The sequence below is a fragment of the Nothobranchius furzeri genome, chromosome 2 (genome assembly GCF_043380555.1).
Source record: "Nothobranchius furzeri strain GRZ-AD chromosome 2, NfurGRZ-RIMD1, whole genome shotgun sequence".
NCBI lineage: Eukaryota > Metazoa > Chordata > Actinopteri > Cyprinodontiformes > Nothobranchiidae > Nothobranchius > Nothobranchius furzeri.
In genome coordinates, this window is record NC_091742.1 from 21,751,659 (window position 1) to 21,771,571 (window position 19,913).

General features: G+C 41.5%; 1 protein-coding gene and 1 long non-coding RNA gene across 2 annotated transcripts in view; one reads left to right on the forward strand and one right to left on the reverse strand.

Moving 5' to 3' along the window:
- The window catches only part of LOC139063339 (uncharacterized), a 26,346-nt gene extending 13,020 nt beyond the window's left edge, over positions 1-13,326 (reverse strand). The window contains exons 1-2 of the long non-coding RNA XR_011516713.1: positions 12,852-13,326; positions 12,661-12,728 (exon numbers count right to left, since the gene is read on the reverse strand). This is a non-coding gene — a long non-coding RNA (uncharacterized lncRNA). The remainder of the gene's footprint in view (positions 1-12,660; positions 12,729-12,851) is intronic.
- Positions 1-19,788, forward strand: part of opn8b (opsin 8, group member b) — a 23,677-nt gene extending 3,889 nt beyond the window's left edge. The window contains exons 2-4 of the mRNA XM_015948083.3: positions 7,048-7,341; positions 15,286-15,611; positions 17,796-19,788. Of these exons, the coding sequence (XP_015803569.1) occupies positions 7,048-7,341; positions 15,286-15,611; positions 17,796-18,146 (971 nt within the window). The 3' untranslated portion in view covers positions 18,147-19,788. The remainder of the gene's footprint in view (positions 1-7,047; positions 7,342-15,285; positions 15,612-17,795) is intronic.
- Positions 19,789-19,913: the final 125 nt, after the last annotated feature.

Genomic DNA, 19,913 nt, shown 5'->3' on the forward strand with positions numbered 1-19,913 from the left:
GTGTCCAGTTCTGACATCTGGTGGTGATTCTGAGAACTACAGCTGGCGAGTGTCAATTTTATTTGTATTTTAAGCAATAAAACATGACAGTTAGTATAATTAAAATATTCAATTTAAGACATGTGACTATTATTTCTTTTAACAGATATTTTAAGGGAAAAATGCGATGTGGTCAGTGGAGTTAGTTTTTTCATGCCTCAAAGGAAGTAATTGTTAAATACAGCCTGCTGATAAAAACGCCCACAACTACTCGTAAAGCTGGGCTTCATTCTGGAGAAGCTCTCAGCTGCTCAGCGTGAGTTAGACACACTCTCATCCTCCCTCCGGTGGAGCGCTGTCGCCTAACAAAGCTGCAGGAGTGGTAGTAATTAGTTAGGATGACAGACACTGTGACAGTGCTACGGCTATTTCACACTTTACATCTGCTCTAAACTTGGCTAAAGGCAGATGCAAGGCCTGATGGAAAGTGGGTGATGGTGCTTTGCACATGATTGCTGCCACTGCTGGAGGATGAAGAGGAAAGCTGTCAGACTTCACAGTAAAAACAGTTTTCTGACTAAACGTTCATGTTGTCAAGAAAGTTTGTGATTTTATAGGAAATTGCATCCCTGCTGCATTTTGCGTCAAAATAAATCTGACAGGGTTTCAGCTCAGGGTCCAAAAAATTATAATACAAGAACATCAATAAAGCTTTCATGTGATTACAGTTTTGGATAGCCTGTTTGGTTTCATCTGTCGTGCATGTGAATAATCGCTGGGATGACGAAAGCCAAAAAAAAAAAAAAAAAAATCAAGTGAATGAAGCTGGACTACACTACATTTTATTCCAAACTAAAATAAAATTACTTCATGCTGTAAATCCAGCTGTTTTCATCTCTTTGGTTCATTTTTTTATATTTTTCTCTCTATCCAATCCGCTGATCCAGTTTAAAGAAACATACAATCCCATCATCCCTTTCATCTGGATGCCAGATCTCTGGATCACATCTATTTTCAGAACTTAATTAAATGGAAGTCAGTGCAGCATAGAAATAGTCAAATAGATGATGCAAGAAAGATGACAAAAGCTGTTCTGATTGTACCCTTATTTAAAATGTGTTTAAATAATGAAAATGTCCTTTTCCCTGCAGCTTTGGCTCTAAAATACATACAACACACTCAATCCTGCTGAGAAGCAGTCTCATTACATGCTGGAGTTGATCACAAGATCCTTCAGAATAAAAGTAAGTGGCAAAAAGACAAATGAGTAATCTCAAAATACTAAAAACTTCTAAAGTTTATTTTTTTAATGTGTTTTTTTTTCTGGTAAAAGGTAAAGTCTTTAAACTAAATCAGAACACTTACACCTTTTTATTTATTTATTTGTTTGTTTGTTTGTTTGTATTATGTGCCTACAGCTCCAAACAGAAGTTATGATGTATGAGCCAGATAAATGCAACCTGCAGCTCTGGAGCCACAACGGCTCCTAAAACCTCTTGGCTGCAAATTCATATATACACAAGCAAACTCATGTTTATGCATGTAAAATATAAAAACACAGGTTTAAGCAGCTTTTCAGAATGACATTAAAGTACAAGGGATATTTTTTAGATCTAATCAAATCAAATCAAAAATACTTCATTAATCCCAGAGGGAAATTAGAGTTTCAGTACACACAATTCAGAGATCCGACATACATGGGCAAGACACATGACAAGAATTGGTGACTGTGGTCATTCACAACCCTGAGTCACGCTACCTTAAAGAGCAAGTCACCCCCCAAATAAACTTTTTTTTGCTGATAAACTAAATAAACGAGTGTCTAATCGTGCTGTAGACACGTGTCGTCAATAATTTGGCACTTCAGTGCATCTTAGTTAAAATTTAAATTTTCTGCCTAAAACTGGTAGTGTTGTGCCATTGTCAGGTAAAAACTCTGCACTGTATTTTAATTTAAATCTGCCACCGCTATTGGCTAAGAAGTATGCTATGATGTAAACTGGTACATTATGATGTCACAATGCTGTCGTGAGCCTGAGTGTGTGTGTATTTGTTAGCGGCTCCGCCCCCTCGGTCTGCCAGGCAACAGCATGTGTTGCATTTTTCAAACATGAAGTGGGAGTGGAGTTAGACTCTGGTAGAGGTTGACTTGCTCTTTAATAGAGATAAGAGTGTTACATGAGGATTGGTTCAGGTGGAGGGGAAAAAGGCACTTCAGAGTTACCCTCCCACCAGGAGGGCAGCTTTGCTCTGCAAAAAGAAACACCTCAGACAGATATGCAACAGACTTCAGACATTACACAACAGAAGTGTCCACTAGGAGGGGTGGTGGGTTGGGACTATCCACACTTCAGTTCCTGCAGCCACGATGAAGCAGCGCTTGTCACCTCAGCGTGTGTGTGTGTGTGTGTGTGGGGGGGGGGGGTAATAAAACCCCTACGTGGTGAGCTTTCCCTTCAGGTAACCCTGGATGGGAAAATGAAATTACCTAAATTTTTGCACAATTAAATCCCATAATTTTGACTTTATTATCAGCATTTGTATAATCACTTGCTACTTGGAAACATCTTTCTTCCTATTATTTTCCTTCATAGTGGCCCTGATAGGGGTTTAGATGATAGATTATTATTTTAATCACCAGTTAATATGTAATCTTTTCCTCCACCATCTGATCCAAGGACCACTCCTCTTTCATAATCCCTTCCAATCGATAAGACACCATTAGCTCTGTTAGGATTAGGGTGATGAAAGCATCTTTACTTTTGGAGCTCATTGGTTGGTTTGTTTTGATCCTCTCCGATGCTTGATCACGGGTGGTTTACTCACTTCCTGTCTGCTGTTTTGTATCATAAAATAAATCACTGCATTTGGATTCTGTCTTGTTTGCATCTTTTATATTTTCTAGTGGTGATGTCTGCTGTCACTCCAGGTGGTAGTTGGTATATTTGATGGACGGTTCTGGTTGAGAGTAAAATAAACCCTTTTAGATGTCCGTTTGCGTGATGTTGCGCTGGTAACTGTCGAGGACCCTCTTCATGTGTATTCCTGCGTGATTTGAGTAACATTAGGGATCTCCATTGATCTCTTTTTTTGTTCTTGTGCAACTTGTTGGAGCTTTTGTCTGGGTTCACTTCTTGGAAAGAAATTTTCAGTGAGCTGGAAGCTGATGGGGTCACTGAGCTTTTTGCTTTACAGCCCCACAGAGGATCCTGTGTGAGGTCCAGGGTTCAGAGGTAATTTGGGGGTGAAAAATAAAGTTCTAGAGCTAAACCAGCATGTTTCAGTATTACAGGAAAGTTAAATGTCTTAATGTGGATGAATCGGAGCTTCGTTATTCCTCAAATCTAACAGGAAAGGGTCCATTTAACATAATAAATGGGATAAGCGGATATGTGGTGGTGCCATGTTACAAAGTTAAAGCCTGTTGTCTAATTTTTCTTTAACATATAGAAGGATTAACCCCTTCAGATGTACCATCTCGTTTTCGAGGGGGTCCTCCATTACATATTCATAACTAAAGGAGAATATTAAAGGAGTGGGTGACTCATTTAATCAACCCATTTGCAGTGGTCTACAGTAGAAATGAATGCCTTGTAAGTCGTTTCCAGGGGGAACAAATATGCCGGTGCACCATTCCTCTGACCTAAAATCTGCCCACACCACAAATGAGCTTCAGACGACGAGTGTTGGAGTCACGTTTCCTGAAATTTGGACATCTTGCCTCTGACTAGATAACAGCAACGTGACTCTACCGCTGACTTGCAACATGGATGTTTTATCTCAACAAATAATACAAGCCTGGAGAAGCTTCTGTTGTGTGGTGGTGTTGCTAATGCTAACGGTTAGATTAAACTAGCCAAGAAATCAGCAGGTGATTCCCAGACGTTAAAACAACGGCCTTCCCCGTAGTGAGTGAAGATGGGTGAGTCCATGAATGTTAATTCACAGTGTGACGTAGATCTGTTTTCACCATCTATTTTCTATCAGAAGCTAAAGAAGGAGATAGATGTAGGAGACTATTCATGTTCAGCCTGTATGAAAAACTCTGAGTGACTGATCAGAATCAGAAAAAACATTTTAAAAATGTTTTTCTGTCAACTGCAACTTTAAGATAGTTGAAAAAATAGCATTCCAAACAGAAAATACAATCACTTATTTATAGCTAACACCTGTCACGTTGTGAGCCTGGAGGAGGTTTGGACCCAAAATGCAGACACCCAGAACGACATGAGGCAGGAGTGGATGTAAATGAAAACATTCCTTTATTAGGAAGGAGAACAAAAAAAAATCCAAAAGGGCAGGAAGCCAAAAACAAATGTCCTGAAACCCTGGAGAACGAAAGCTCACTTAAGAGCACAAAACCTACAGACCTAGTGACGAGGAACAAAACAACGCTGACACCAAACAATGGACTGACAAAACACTAAGACACAGACAGGGTTTTATACACTGGGGAGGATGAGAGGGAGATGAACTGCAGGTGTGTAGGGAGAGAGACCAGGTGAACTCAATTACTAATCAGGGAGGAAACTAACATGACCTAAGAATAAAACCTAAAGACAAGAGCAGGAAACATAACTAATAATCTAAGGGGGGAGAAAAACCTCGAACACCAATGGGAAAAACACACTAGAGGGACTAATAACATGAACAGCTGTAGCTAAAGGAAAATGACCTAAGCGAAAAACCTAAAGACCAGAAGGGCAGCAAACATAACTAATATTCTATATTACACATATCAGGACCCGCTGCAGTTTGCTTATCACCATGGAGTTGGAGTTGAAGATGCCATCATCCAGCTGCTTCAACCAATCCACTGTCATCTGGACAAAGCAGGCAGCACTGTGAGGGTCAAGTTTTTTATTTCTCCAGTGCATTTAACACAATCCAGCCTGGTGTACTTTGCCAGAAACTCCAGAAGACTCAGGTGGGGGCCTCAACTATCGCCTGGATTAAAGACTACCTGACAAACAGACCACAGTTTGTGAGGCTGAAGAACTGCACATCAAACCAGGCGATCAGTAACATTGGAGCACCACAGGGGACTGTACTCTCACCATTCCTTTTCACCCTGTACACCTCAGACTTCCAGTACAAATCAGAGACCTGTCATCTACAGAAATACTCAGGTGACTCTGCAGTTGTCGGGTGTATCAGAGATGGACAGGAAGCTGAGTACAGAGAGCTGGTGGAGCGCCTTGTGGCATGGTGTGGAAACAATCATCTGACCTTGAATGTGAACAAGACAAAGGAGATGATTTTAGACTTCAGAAGAAACAGGGTGGAGTCAAACACTGTTTCCATCATGGGAGAAGAAGTGGAGGTGGTTGAGGAATACAAATACCTTGGAATTCACCTGGACAACAGACTGGACTGGAGAAAGAACAGCGAAGCCGTTTACAAGAAGGGACACTGCAGACTGCACTTCTTGAGGACGCTTAGGTCCTTCAATGTCTGTAGCAAGATGCTGCAGATCTTCTACAAGTCTGTTGTTGAGAGTGTAATCTCTTCAGCCATCGTCTGTTGGGGTAGCTGCATCAGAAGCAGGGACCTGAAAAGGCTCAACAGCCTAATAAAAAAGGCTGGTTCTGTTGTGGGGACGACTGTGGAACCACTGGAGGAGATAATGCAAAGAAGGATTCTCCAGAGAATCAAGAAAATGATGGACAACCCTGAGCATTCTCTTCACAAGACTGTCCGACAACAGAAGAGTGTCTTCAGTCAGAGAATTCTTCAGTTTGGCTGCAACACTGACCGCTACTGGAGATCCTTCCTGCCAACAGCCGTTGTAATATACAACAACTCTTTGATGACTTGATTATTATTATTCTGAGCTACTACAGCAATCAATTTCCCTCTGGGATTAATAAAGTATTTTTGAATTGAATTGAGTCAATTCTTGAGGCTTTCAGTGACGTAAATGTGACTCAAGTCCAAATTTCAGATTGAAGCCTTCATCTCTGCCCCAGGGTCTGCTAATGGTCTTTAATTTCTTAACCTATAACCTATCCTATAATTACCCTGCATCTTATTTGATAGGACTATTTTTAGAAGCATATCTTTACTAAGATCAGGACTTTTCTCTAAATTTGCTGTTTTTAATCCTTTTTGCCTTTTCCTCTAATAGGAATACTACAGCTGGTGAATGTCATATTTATTATTAGTAGTAGAAGTAGCATTATTATCATGAGGGTATATACATAGATTTGAACGGTCTACCACTTTCTGATTGTTGAAATTCTTAAGGTGGTATTCAGCATTGTCACGGTTCAACATAAACTGAAACACTGTAAAAACGACTTTAGTTCTGGAGTTTATGTACATTATGTACTTTCTTCATGTGAACTGAAGGCAAAAAGAAAAAAGCCTGAAAATCTATTAATTCTCATCAATTGTTAAATCTTTAGAAATTCAAATGATTACACAGATTTTCAGTGTGGTCAGAGGTCGGAGTGATCCCAGTTTGGACAATCAGAAGTCAGTCAGACTCGAGCTAATCCCAGAGCTCATTTCAGCCAAAAATAAATAAATAAATAACTCAAACCTCCAACTGAATTTAGGAGAAGCCCAGTTTTACATCAAGTATTTGTATTATATAATTAGAGTTGTTATTTGTGGTTCTTTGCAATGTTTCTATACCATGTTGGATCACACTTTGCAGGAGAAGGTTAAGCTTTATCTTGTTGTCTGATGCAAATGTCCCTAACCCATTCGCTTAAACTACAAGGTGTCACCTACAATAGTCTAGAATTTGTTTTTCTCCTTTTATTGAATTTTTCTAAAAGTGTTTTAAAATATCAAAAGATACTTTTAATCAAGTGTCTAAAATGGCCATGCCACAAGGGGACTAAAATATTAACAAAAAAGCTAATTAAAGAGACGGACCTAAGACTCTCCCAACCTTTTCCTTTGACACTGTTTTCAGGAACGTAACATTGATCTGAAGTGAAACAAAATAAAAATGCTGGTAAATTCTGGTTTTCTGGCACCACTCATAGCAGTTCAGCCAGAGCAGCAACAGAATTAACCTGCATTTCTTTTCCAACCGTCTTGTTGTGTTTGTCACAGCTGTGCTCTCCATCGCGGGAAACCTGCTGGTGCTCATCATGGCGTTCAAGAGATCCTCGAGGATGAAGCCACCGGAGCTGCTGAGCGTGAATCTGGCGATCACCGATCTCGGAGCGGCTGTCACCATGTACCCGCTGGCCATCGCCTCTGCCTGGAGCCACCGCTGGCTTGGGGGACACATTTCATGCGTTTATTATGGCCTGGCAGGCTTCTTCTTTGGCATCGCTAGCATCATGAACCTCACGGTGTTGGCCATCGTGCGCTTCATGGTGTCCTTTAATCTGCACTCACCCAGTAAGTAAATCACAGCCTCGGGAAATTAACTCAACCCTAAACATCAATTCAGTTCAACTCAAATTCAAAGATACTTTTTTTTTATCCCAGAGGGAAATTAGAGAACAACAAATGCAGCAAAGCCTTTTCAGGAACGTGTTTTCTCCGCTTGTCAGATGAAAAAAATAATTAGTAACAAAAGCAGTCAAGCTGAAATTGTGGAAAGCTGTAAAACCTTTCCAGGAAAAACAGTGTTGTTAGATCGACAGATAAAAGCTGGTATTTTTAATTATTAAGATTCCTTTAGAAGGATTCACTCTTTTGTCCTAAACAACAAGAACCTAAAGGCTGACTGGAACTGCAGGTGATGAAATAAAAGCTCTTTTTTTAGTTGTTAGAAGGATAAGGTTTGTGAGTAGTTATCCAGAATAACACAGAATGAGGTCCACCACTGCCATCTTTTTATTTAAGAGACCTAAATGATTTCAACAAGGCACTCAATGCCAGAAGGAGAACGGACAAACGAAACAAACTGCTGGGCAACCAGTACGTGAAATAACCAGACCAGAAACAAAGGACTAGCCTTACTGGGAGTGACGGTTACTAGATGAGAAGCAGGTGTGCGGGTTCAGTGACTGAACAACTGAATAGACAACAAATATGGCCTCCAGCAGAAAACCTGACAACACATAAGAAATCAAAGAAACTTAAACATGTTCCTCGGTCATTTTAAACAAATCAAGAAGAAGCACAGAAAGACTTTGACACTAACCAGTTTTGTTGGAGCCATAAAGGGTGCCACTCCGCTAATGAAAAATAAAATCTGGGTCATATCCAAGGGGGAACCTTCGCCTGCCAAAAGTGAATGGATCCACAAAGGACCAAGTTTCCATTGACTCCCATGTTAAAAATGCCACCCTCACATATGAGCATGTTCGGTTCAAAAAGCAGTTTAGGTTTAATATAGGCAAGTTTACCGTCATGACAACTAAGCTTGAAATTTTGAATAATTCGGGGTGTGTCGTTTAGACTGACATGTAGCAGATTGCCCGCCTTCTTGCTCAAGGGAAGACTTCAGCCTCAGCCCTAAATTAAAAGTGTTACAGCCAGTAGGGGACAGGGTAGCAGAGTTGCTTAACCACAGTTTTCAGCCTAAAAGTGTCTGCCAACCTCTGTTAGCTTGGTTAGCTCCGTTAGCTCGTAGCTACATGAGCTCAGAGTTTGATGGGTGTCGATCATCTGCCTCCACCCTCACAGCCCTGCTCTGAGCTTCATTTTTGTATTTTCCAGACGTGATGAGACGTATGACACGACCAAGAAGGCAGTGGTTGGAAACGCCCATAGGGCCATCAAATAGGCTGTCGATTGGTCATACCATGAAGACAGTGGGCATGTCATTATAGAATCATCTTCCCATGGTCTTGGATGGGAGGGCTGTTTATTAATTATGTGGAACTTGGTCACAACTAAGTCACAACCCCATCACCAGCATCTTTTAGCACATAGCTGCACCCTCATGGGGTTTGAGACTCATGCCAGACAGTGGTCTGGCGTGACTGTGGGCGTGCATGGTGGGACTGTGTTAACTTGTTGTTGATGTATATATAAAAAGGAGCGAAGGTGCAGGAGAGAATCTTGGGGGATTTGATGGTACAAAGAGCGTAATGTCAAACAGGTTGTTGACTGAGGAACGTGTCCAGTGTCCAAGTGGCTGGCTGCAGTGTACACTTAAGTCCCGCCCCCTTTGTATTTAAGCTTTCTGACTAAAAAAAATAAATCAGAAATTATCTTATTTTTCTAGTTGACCTTTTTTCACCCAGTATTTCTTTGTTAAATTGTAATAAAATGTAGACCTTAACTTTACTAAAGAGATGCTGTTAAACAGAGTTTAATTTCAAGTTAGCCGTCAAGATTTTCTTCAAAACCATTTAAAATGTATAAAGATGTCAGATCTGTGTCTCAATAAAACTTTGATGACTGCAGACAAAACAAAGCTCAAAGTGAACGAAAGATTTCAATAATGGCAATTATAGATGACCCGCACTTACAGAGTCAGAGGACTCCAAAGTGTCATTCATCCATTCACACACACTTTCATACACTGATGGTGATGAGCTACGATTTAGCCACAGCTGCCCTGGCGCGCACGACAGAGGCGATGCTCCCAAGCACAGGCTCCACCAGTCCCTCTGACCACCGCCAGCAGGCAAGATGGGTTGTGTCTTGCCCAAGGACACAACAGCAAAATTCTCTGTCCGGAGCAAGAATCAAACCTGCAACCTTACTAGACAACCCGCTCAACCTCCTGAGCTAGTGCTACCCTTAGATTAACCGATTAACCTTTTCCTTCAGTTTCTAAATTCTGACACATTTTTGACCAAGTCTAAAATAACAACATAAACATGAATGTCTTTCATTTCTTATTTGAAGTTACCAACATGAGACACAACCATCTGTCTAATCAGAAAGTCTGCATGCACTCCAGACACTGTAATAGTTTGGATTCAAAAGCCACAATAACAACACGGACAGCTGGAGACAAATTCACCGAGGATGAGGGCTCTTCAGCACAGGGCTCTCGGGTCAACGCAAGAAAAAAAATTGTAAACAACAACAAGCAAATCAATTTACATCTCATCTGTGCTGCTTGGAAATAGGTTTGAATCCATAATTTCCCCAAGATATGTGTGATTATTAAAATAAAAATGCAGAACTATTGCAGATCTGGTTTTGCCCTGTTTGATTAAATAAAGAAAAAGGAGTGGTGTCACTTAGTCCTTTTTCTTTTCTTTCTAATACTTCAGGATTCTGAAACAGCAGGTTTTTAATGAATGTTGCAGATTTGTGGAACTTTTCAAACATCTGTATTCTTCATGCCTCACTCATTTGTATGATCTGACCCACCAAAGGCTCTACAACCTATTATAAGTCACCATAATCCGAAATATTCCCATTCACAAGCATAGAAAGAAAAAACAGAAAGAAAATGATCTTTTTTATAATGCCTCTCAAGATAAAAATCACGAGGCGCTTCACAAGAACCAAAAAATTCAAAATACAAAAATTCTTCAAAAAATTCTTTAAAAATATGGTTATTAAATAATAATATAAAAAAGAAAATATTTGTGAAAAATGCAAGAAAAGGGAAAGAGAAATGAATAGGAAAGAGGGAAATCAGTGGATCCCGGGAAAGGTGGATTTGGTAGCAGATTTCTCTCGATGTGCTGCATGTGTGGTTACTCACGAGGTACCAGATTACACTGATTCAGACATCACTGGGTATAATCTTAATCATGTCTAGTTGATGAATTCATGTTGAACATCTTATATCGTTCATCCTTTATTGCCCTGGAGCGGAAAAGCCGGTAGTAGTGGATGCCTGGTTGCTCAGACACTTGTCTTGAACTGTTTGGATTTTTCTTTTTCACTTGAATTCCATTCATTTGATAGAGCACATTTAAAAACAGCATGTGAGCTGACCAAAGTGCTGTACAGGGGGTAAAAACATATGAGGTTAAAAGAATAACATAAAAGAATAAAACAGCTAGAGCACAGCACAAAGAACCAAACAAGAGAAGTCAATAAAATCAGTAAAAGAACAGTATAAATAAACCATCGATAAAATAGCTAGGCAGTAAAAGCAAGGGAATAAAAGTAAGTATTTAAGGGGAACTTAAAAACCACAATGGAGGGGGAGAGTCTGATATTCAACGGGAGATCATTCCAGAGTTTCGGAGCGCAGACAGCAAAAGCTTGTTCACCACGGGTTTTGCAGCGTAGTCGGGAAATCTGTAGTAGGTGTAGGTCACCTGAACGGAGAGTCCTGCCCGGCACATAAGGAGTGAGTAACTCGGATTTGTAAGGTGGTGCTAAGCCATTCAGCGCCTTAAAAACAAACAATAACATTTTTAAACGTGTACGATGGTGCACAGGAAGCCAGTGAAGTCTTGCTAAAATTGAATGAATGCAAACGGTCATAAAGCTGCACATCTATCTATCAAATACAGATGAAGTCTTCTTTTAGATTTATACATTAAATGATTGAAAACAGAGTTTGTGGCACCTACAGCGTCACGATCGTGGTTTAAGGGGTTGGATTGTTCAACAAGTCTTATTGATGAGCTTTGATATTTAATCCTTCCAAACATGCTAAAGAGATTAGAAATGAAGAAACCGATGAAACATTATTCAGATTTTACATTAATAATTTTATTGATTTTTGACTCTGTCCAACATTATGGGAATTTTCTAATGGTTCTTCTTTTCAGCTTTTCATTTTAGCGAGAAAGGTTTATAGTACTTTGACTCAAAATATGAGAGATTCTTAGATTTTTTGGGGGGGTGCCATGAAACTAAGGATTTGTGTTTAAAAAGATCCAAGGCCCAGTTTACATGGCAGGATTTTAAAATAGTCTGAAAATGTTCTAAATATTAGAAACGCAGCTGGTGGCGATAGAAAAAAATCCTGGCTCAAAAAGGTTTGGTTCATCGACGTATAAATATTGGACAATGGGTTTCCATAGACTCCAATAACACATTTTTTAAGATAAATGGGAGGTGGCCACCACCGCCATTTTGACCGTGTCACAGGTTCCGTCAAGCCCAGACAATTCCACAAAAGGGAAGAGAGGAGGAGCTGAGAGTGGGTCTGTAAGGGTGGGATCAACTGACGACACCCGGTCGAACTAGCTGCAAGCTAACCTGAAGCTAACCCAAAGCTAACGCGGAGGTGGGAGCTAAGCTAACGGAGGTAGCAACCTAGCTACAACCGGAGTTAACTGTGCAAAACACCAGAGCTTCTGAGTCAGAGATACGCTGGGCTGACCGCTGGGTAAAACCTGGTGGAATACAGAGGTCTCCCGAGAGCTCCACAAGCCGGCAGCCGCACAGCAGACAAGCGCTGCTGCGATCTGAGATGTGCAGAGCTGCCGCTGGGGAGAACCGGGTGGAAAGGTTTCCATCCCAGAGCTCCACAAGCCGGCAGCCCACGCAGCAGTCAAGAGCTGCGATCAGACATAGATGCGCCGAGCTGTGCGGAGGGGAGAACCACAAGCCGGCAGCCTGCACAGCAGACAGAAGCCGCGATCAGACAGAGATGCGCCGAGCTGCGGGGAGGGGATAAGGGTGGAAAACATCGGTCTCCCGAGAGCTCCACAAGCCGATAGTCGGAACCCAGCTCCACCAACATGTTATATTTCAACCCATTTTCTAAAGTGCAGCATTATGTTAAATGCACTGGGTTTACCCTATTACATTTTAATTTCATGGTTAAACAGTACATGTTAAAATCTAAGCTCAGCTCGGCAGTGACCTAAAATACATAAATATAATTTTACTTACCGAAAAAAATGAAGTGGAGACTCCTTGTGTCACATTGCGAGGATGGTTGGACCCAAAATGCAGTTACCCTGGATGACACGAGGCAAGAGTTGATATAAAGAAAAAGTCCTTTTATGGTAGGAAGAACAAAATAAATCCAAAAGGCAAGGAGCCAAAATCCAAAAATCCAGGAAGCAGGAGAACAAACTCACATAGAGCACAGACTGGGGACGAGACCGGAAGCTCACACAACGCTGACAAATACAACACTGACAAACAACAATGAACCGACAAGACAATGAGAAACAGACAGGGCGTTATAGACTGGGGCATAATGGGAGGCAGATGAGCTGCAGGTGTGTGGGGAGAGAACCAGGTGAAGGCAATAACTAATCAGTGAGGAGGAGCAGGAAGGAGCAGGACAGGACACCGTACCTGACTGGAGAAGAACACACACACACACACAACGAGCTGGGGACAAACAGGCTGGAGCTACAACTGGAGGGGCTGGGGATGACCTGAAAGGCTACAAACAGAAGGCACATAAATAAGACGCAGACAAAGGACACATGAGGGCGCTAAGAGACACAAAAGGGGAATCTAAAGAGTGATGGAGGACATCAGAAGACGCATGGGGAAAGACGCAGACACAGACCATGACACTTTGGACGCTCTATTAGTGCAACTAATGCCACAGCAAGTCATGTTGTCCAACAATTGCACAAATAATATCCAAAAAAGAATTTACAAACACAGAGACTCAAAATCCCGGAACAGTTTCCAGGCCAGACCGAGGCTCTACTGAGGCCTTTCCACGGAGCTAGCTCTGTGGTCACGTGGGTCTGATGCTCATTAATTATACAGAATTTTAGGCTTTTAATACACTTAAACAGAAGAGTGAGAAAAAATTCACCCCCCTCAGAGTTGTCATGAGTGTAAACTAGATCATTTAAACCAAAAACATGTTTTGGTACCAGGCTGTAAACATGTTTATTTCTGCTGTGAAATTGGTATTTTTAACATGGGAGTCAATGAGGATTTGCTCGCTTCTGACACCAGCCCCTAGCGGATGAGGGTGGAACTGCAATTTTTGTCACTTCCGTGTTGGCCTCAATTTTTCACCCGCTTTGTGGGGGCTTGGTTTGGTCCTAAAATTTGTGACAAAGATAACAATACCCGATCTGCTTCGCGCAGCATGCTCCCTTAGCCTCCTATTCTGACTGGCTACACATCACATTCAACTGACTCAACAATCCTGTATCCTCGGAGAACAATATTTGGACAAGACAGTCCAACATATTGATTATTCTAATTTTGAGGTCTGAGGAGTCCCAAAGTCTTTCCAAGCAGGGCAGAGCATGCGTAACACACTGCACACAGCAGGAATATCTGATAGGATTATCTTTACAGCTATTATAGTAATCAGGCACACACTTAGGATTGTTAGAAAGGGGAAATCAAGTAAAGAAAATTTATTTACTTTGCCATGTGAACCAAGCCTCAAGCCAGTTTCACACTGCAAGCATCATCAGAACGGAAGCGGCACCGTTTCAAATAGAATCCAATTATAGTCTATGGAGTGTTTCCAACCAGCCGCGACGCGGCAATTTCCAGGAGCGTCCCAGAAACGGCATGCGGCGCCGTTAAAGATAGGATCGAGTTCTATTTTTTCCCGTGAGCCGCTTCTGGGACACGTCAATTTCCGCAGTTCACATAGTGCGAGACAGGAAACCATACACGGTTTCAGTGTAAAATCCCCGGATATTTTCAAAATAAAATGCAACGTCACGGTGTTATGTATAACTTACGTCAGTACGTGTGACTGAACAGATTTGTTTACCACCAGTTTCTTTCGAGAAGTGCAGCGGTGTGATTCCTCGCGGGGGTTGTGATCTCTCGATGAGGAGGGTGTCGGAAGTCTCGAGGGATTTTAGAATTTCGCGGGTACAGCGAGGCGCAGCAAGGAAGCCGTGCCGCGGCCAAGACTCTCCCGGTGTGAAAAGGACCGCTTTGAAGTTTGCGAGTGAGCCGCCCCGCTGCTGTTCCGTTCCGCTGATGCTTGCAGTGTCAAACCGGGGTTAGGCAAGGTCCACCATCCAGCATGCTTTAGAGGTTTCTCTGCTCCAACACACCTGATTTTAATCAACAGCTGATTAACAGGCTTCTGCAAAGCGTGATGAACTGCTGAAAAAGTAATTAAACCATTGAGAGAACCAACATCATTGATCTACTAGGATCAGGAGTGGATTCCCAAGGTCCACGGGCTCTTGTATTTGACTCTTTATTTTTTTCATTCTTTTAAGCCTCAATGATGCCCTTGGCTTCATCATAGATGATTTGTCCTTTAAAAATCACCTACGTGAGTTTTGATTGTGATAAAAACTTGGTAATTCTTAAGACAGCAAAACGTTAATAGTAAAATACATTGTATTGCTGATAGAATTTCCTGAATTTCTCGTGGCAACTTGTCCAACAAATAATTTGTTACAAAAGAAAACTACTGCTTAGTGGTGATGGAGATAGGCCACCGTTTGTCTTTACATCACGAGAAAACCAAAATGGCTCAAACTGACCCGTTTTACCAGCAATACACTTGCACCAGTTGCGAAAGTAGAACCAAAACTATCTTTTTCTTTCTCTGTGCAGGGGAGAAAATCAGTTGGAAGTTGGTGAAGATACTGTGTGTTTGGACCTGGCTGTATGCTCTGATCTGGGCCCTGTTACCCATTCTAGGCTGGGGCCGGTATGGACCGGAGCCCTTCGGCCTGTCCTGCTCACTCGCTTGGGGGCAGATGAAACATGAGAGCTTCTCATTCGTCATCTCCTTGTTCTCCATCAATTTCCTCGTGCCTTGCCTAGTCATCGTCTGCTGCTACTTCAGCATTGCTTTGAAGCTTTACTTCGCCTACAAAACCTCAACAAACAGCAATCACCTTCCAAACATTGTCAAACTTCATCGGAGGCTGTTAATTGTAGGTTACTCATTCTGGTGCAAATATTTTAGAACAGTCATGGTTTGTTTATTTTTTCAAATCTGGAGAAGAAATGTCTCATCTATGAAACTGATATTCATGATGGATATTTAGCTTCATAACCATTCATGCAATAAATATTAATAAATGTTATGCCCGTGTAAAAGGTGAGTGCCTCCCACTGAGTCCCAGGCGTACAGAAATGTGAACAAACTTGTTGTGCCCTTGCATATAAAACATCTATCTCTGACACAACTTAAAACTGACAATGAATGTTTTTATTGTTCCTTTAACACAAATCAGGCTTTTGACTGTTGATTCAGTAGAAAAGTTGGCATGATTTAAAGCTGCAATAACAACTGAACAAGCTAGCTTTCCAATGCAAAACCAGTCTTGAAACTTGCACCCCTCCCGTCGGCTAGCATCCCTGGGCTACATCCGCCAGAACTGGAACCCGCATTGTAACAGTAAATGAGAAAGCACGATACACCAGTTGCTGTTTTCTACGTCCAAACATCTTTGTATGTCCATGACTTCAAATGGTGTTTTCCTTTTTGGTATTCTGTTAGTTTGTCTAACGGGCGGCGCCTGGCGGTTGCTAAAGGTTGCACCTTTCTCAGAGGCCTAGTGGTAGAGTGTCCGCCCTGAGACTGGGAGATCAGGGGTTCGATTCCTGGTCGGGTCATACCAAAGACTTTGAAAAATTGGGACCCAATGCCTCCCTGCTTGACACTCAGCATTAAGGGGTTGGATTGGGGGGTTAAACCACCAAATAGTTCCCGAGCGCGGCTGTGTCTGCAGCTCACCGCTCCCCTAAGGGATGGGTCAAATGCGGAGAACAAATTTCGCACACACACCTGTGTGTGTGACAACTAATGGGACTTTAACTTGACTTTAACTTTAACTAAGGCAATGGCAAGATTAGGCCAAGCAAAGGATTAAGCCAGATTTATACTTCTCTGTCACCTGAGGAGTGTTGCTAAGCAATTCCTCGCCAGGACAACAGAGCTTTCTGTGGTATCATGCCACCATTACACTCATGTATCCAGTCCACGATGCTGGAGTTACTAATGTTTTTATGTATTTTAGAGACTTTATAACACACAAAAATTTGTCCTTCATTCTCCTCCACCTCTTCATGCAGTTGCTACCTCTAAACCCATGTTTCTCATAATTTCCGTCCACGAATAAAACGTTTGCTCCATATTTTGTGCTCCTCAGTCACGGGCAAATATCTCCACAGTACATTTATAGCTATACTGTGTTATAAAGAAGTTTAGAGGCATTAAAAATGCTTTAAGCTAGCTAGCTCTGTAGATTTGCTATTACAGCTTTAATACATGAAAATGGCACGGACAAAAAGATGGTAGCTACACATTGTTGTTGCGGCACACATTGCAAGTTTGAATAGACTGCAGCTCAATGCAATTAAAGCTTTGATTTAAGGGGTTTTAGAATTCAAATTGAAATTTACCTCGTTGTCATTCAATATGGGCAGTTTGAGGTGTCTAATGTAGCATACCAAAGAGCTGTGCCATCTCTGACCTACTTTCCTATGTAAATTATTAATGTAATGGCCACAGAGAAATGTTTTGTTCTGAGAGAAGCTGGTTTATTATGCCACAAACTTAGACACACCTCTTAAATTTACATGTTTTCAGTAATAATATGTACATGTTGGTGGTGGAAACGCTAACCGCAGAACAATGCTATCTCAAATTACTGCTGACATTGAAATGAGATACTGCTAACATTATCCCAAGCTACAGCTAAATCCTTGTTGGATGCAAATAAAAAAACAGAAGAATGTTGGAGAATATAAGTAACGCCAAGAAACTGATGTACATAGAGATTCTGGCTTCATGGGTTTTCAACTTCAGGCAGTTATAGAGCCATCAAGGTAAACCAGCCAATCAGCATGCAGCTCATTTATCACTCATGTCCTGGCTGAGTGGACGAGGCACACCAGTCTTTCCATTAAAGGGATTTAGAATGAGCTTTTGTTTGGCCATTTTTCAGGGCTCCTGGGCCATTTAGGGCCTCAACAAAGTTTCACCTGCAGTAAAACAGCTCAAAGAACCAATGTTGTTCTGGGACCCCTTTAAATCAACTAAAACAACTAAATTCTTTGATCACCGTTAAAATCCTTAGTGAGCTTTTGGTAACCCTCTTATTCTGTTGCAGATTGCCATTTTGATCAGCGGGGGTTTCATTGGCTGCTGGGCACCCTACGGTTTGGTGAGCCTGTGGTCCATTTTGAACGACAGCAGTAAAATTCCACCTCAAGTCAGTCTGCTGCCCTGCATGTTTGCAAAAAGCTCCACCGTGTACAATCCTATGATCTACTACTTCTTCAGCCAGAGCTTCAAACAGGAGGTAAAGCAACTAAGATGGATATGCCTTGGATCCAATCCATGCCATGCCAGCAGCTACAACGACAACAACATATACATGGTCAGCGCTAACGTCAAGAGTAACCAGGCTCTACGGGAAACTGTGCAGGAGACCACAGAGCTGAAACAGACTTCGGGTTAAACGGACCTCAGAAATAAGCCGTCTTCTGGTTTGAGGTCTGAAAAGGGAGGTGACCAGACAACAGTCGTAACTAGCCAGGTGTTGGCGAACCCCTTTACATCGTCGTACCTAGAACAGAAGTGTACTCAGCTTTGAGGAAAAGAAAGAACGAAATATAAAGAGGTTTCAGATTTGTTTTTATAAAATTACACAGCCACGGCTGAGAAGTGGCAGCCAAGTGGCTTCAGATGATGGATGGTGACAACTAAAAACCAAAGGTTGTGCAAAGACTTTGAAAACCTTTTACTTGATATGGATGAAAATAATGCCCTTTTCATGTTGTGTGTCTGCAGTAATTGCTTCAATTTGTTTCATCTGTTCATACCACGGCTGAGCTATCCTCGGAGGATCAGCGATTTATGTCAAGACACAAGAGTGTAAAGATATTTAGCTGCCATTGTTGACTGACTCAGTCTTGTGTGTGTTCAAGCATTATTATGGGGCACCAATAAAAAGATTTTAAAAATATATTGTTAAAAAATATGTTTTAATCACAATTTAATTGCTTTGGTAAATGAACATTGCATTTTGTTATTTTATAATGAAGCTGTTGAGATGTGTAATGCTTCCTTGTGCATAGAGAACAATATCACCATAACAAAACGGACAAAGAGGAGTGCACTTCAAGGGCGTTGAATATAAGATCATAAAAACTTTGTAGCCACATCTGTTTATTATCAGTAATCTTGGTGGTGTTGTAAAAAAAATCCATGTAGAAATTTTAGTAGCCACAACTGAATCGGTTGTGGCCTTGCTGCTCACTGAATCTGCATTTATTTATTTTTTATTCACACACACACACACACACACACACACACACACACACACACACACACACACACACACACACACACACACACACACATACACACGCACACACACACACACACAATGATTATTGACCGTATGTCTATATTAACACTTGATTTTATTCATACATTGTAGTAAAGTTACTTTTAGGAATCTAAATGGTCCAAAAGCCACTGAAATATGATGAACTGTGGAAGGAGAGCATGCATTTTCTTCAGCTGGTGAAAGGCATTTGAGATGGTTGAAATGTCCTTTTTGACCGCTAGATGTCACTCATTTGAACTCATTGCATCTTTAAACAGAAGTGAATTTTGTTTTTGACACCAGATTGTGTTAAGGCTCATAATTTATAGGTGGTTTCTAAACTTCCTTTTAAATTCCCATTTATCTCAATAAATCATACAGAATGTATCTGGTTGATCCTACCATGCTTGGAGCTCTGATTAATATACAGCTGATATCTGGTTCACAGGCTGCGCAGTGGTGCAGTGGTTAGAGCTGTTGTCTTGCATCAAGAAGGTCTTGGATTCGATTCCCGGCCTGGGGTCTTTCTGCATGGAGTTTGCATGTTCTCCCTGTGCATGCGTGGGTTCTCTCCGGCTTCCTCCCACAGTCCAAAAACATGACTGTTCGGTTAATTGGTCTGTCTAAATTGTCCTTAGGTGTGAGTGTGTGTGCATGATTGTTTGTCCTGTGTGTCTCTGTGTTGCCCTGCGATTGACTGGCTCTCTGTCCAGGGTGTACCCCGCCTGATTGCCCGTTGAACGCTGGAGATAGGCACCAGACCCCCCCCCCCCCCGAGACAGATCTCAGACAGATCCTGAGACGCTCCTGCCTGACAGATTTATTTTATTCACAGGAAAAAATCAGACTAGTGATTTCTCTTGGCTTTCAGTTTATACATTCAAACAGCACAGC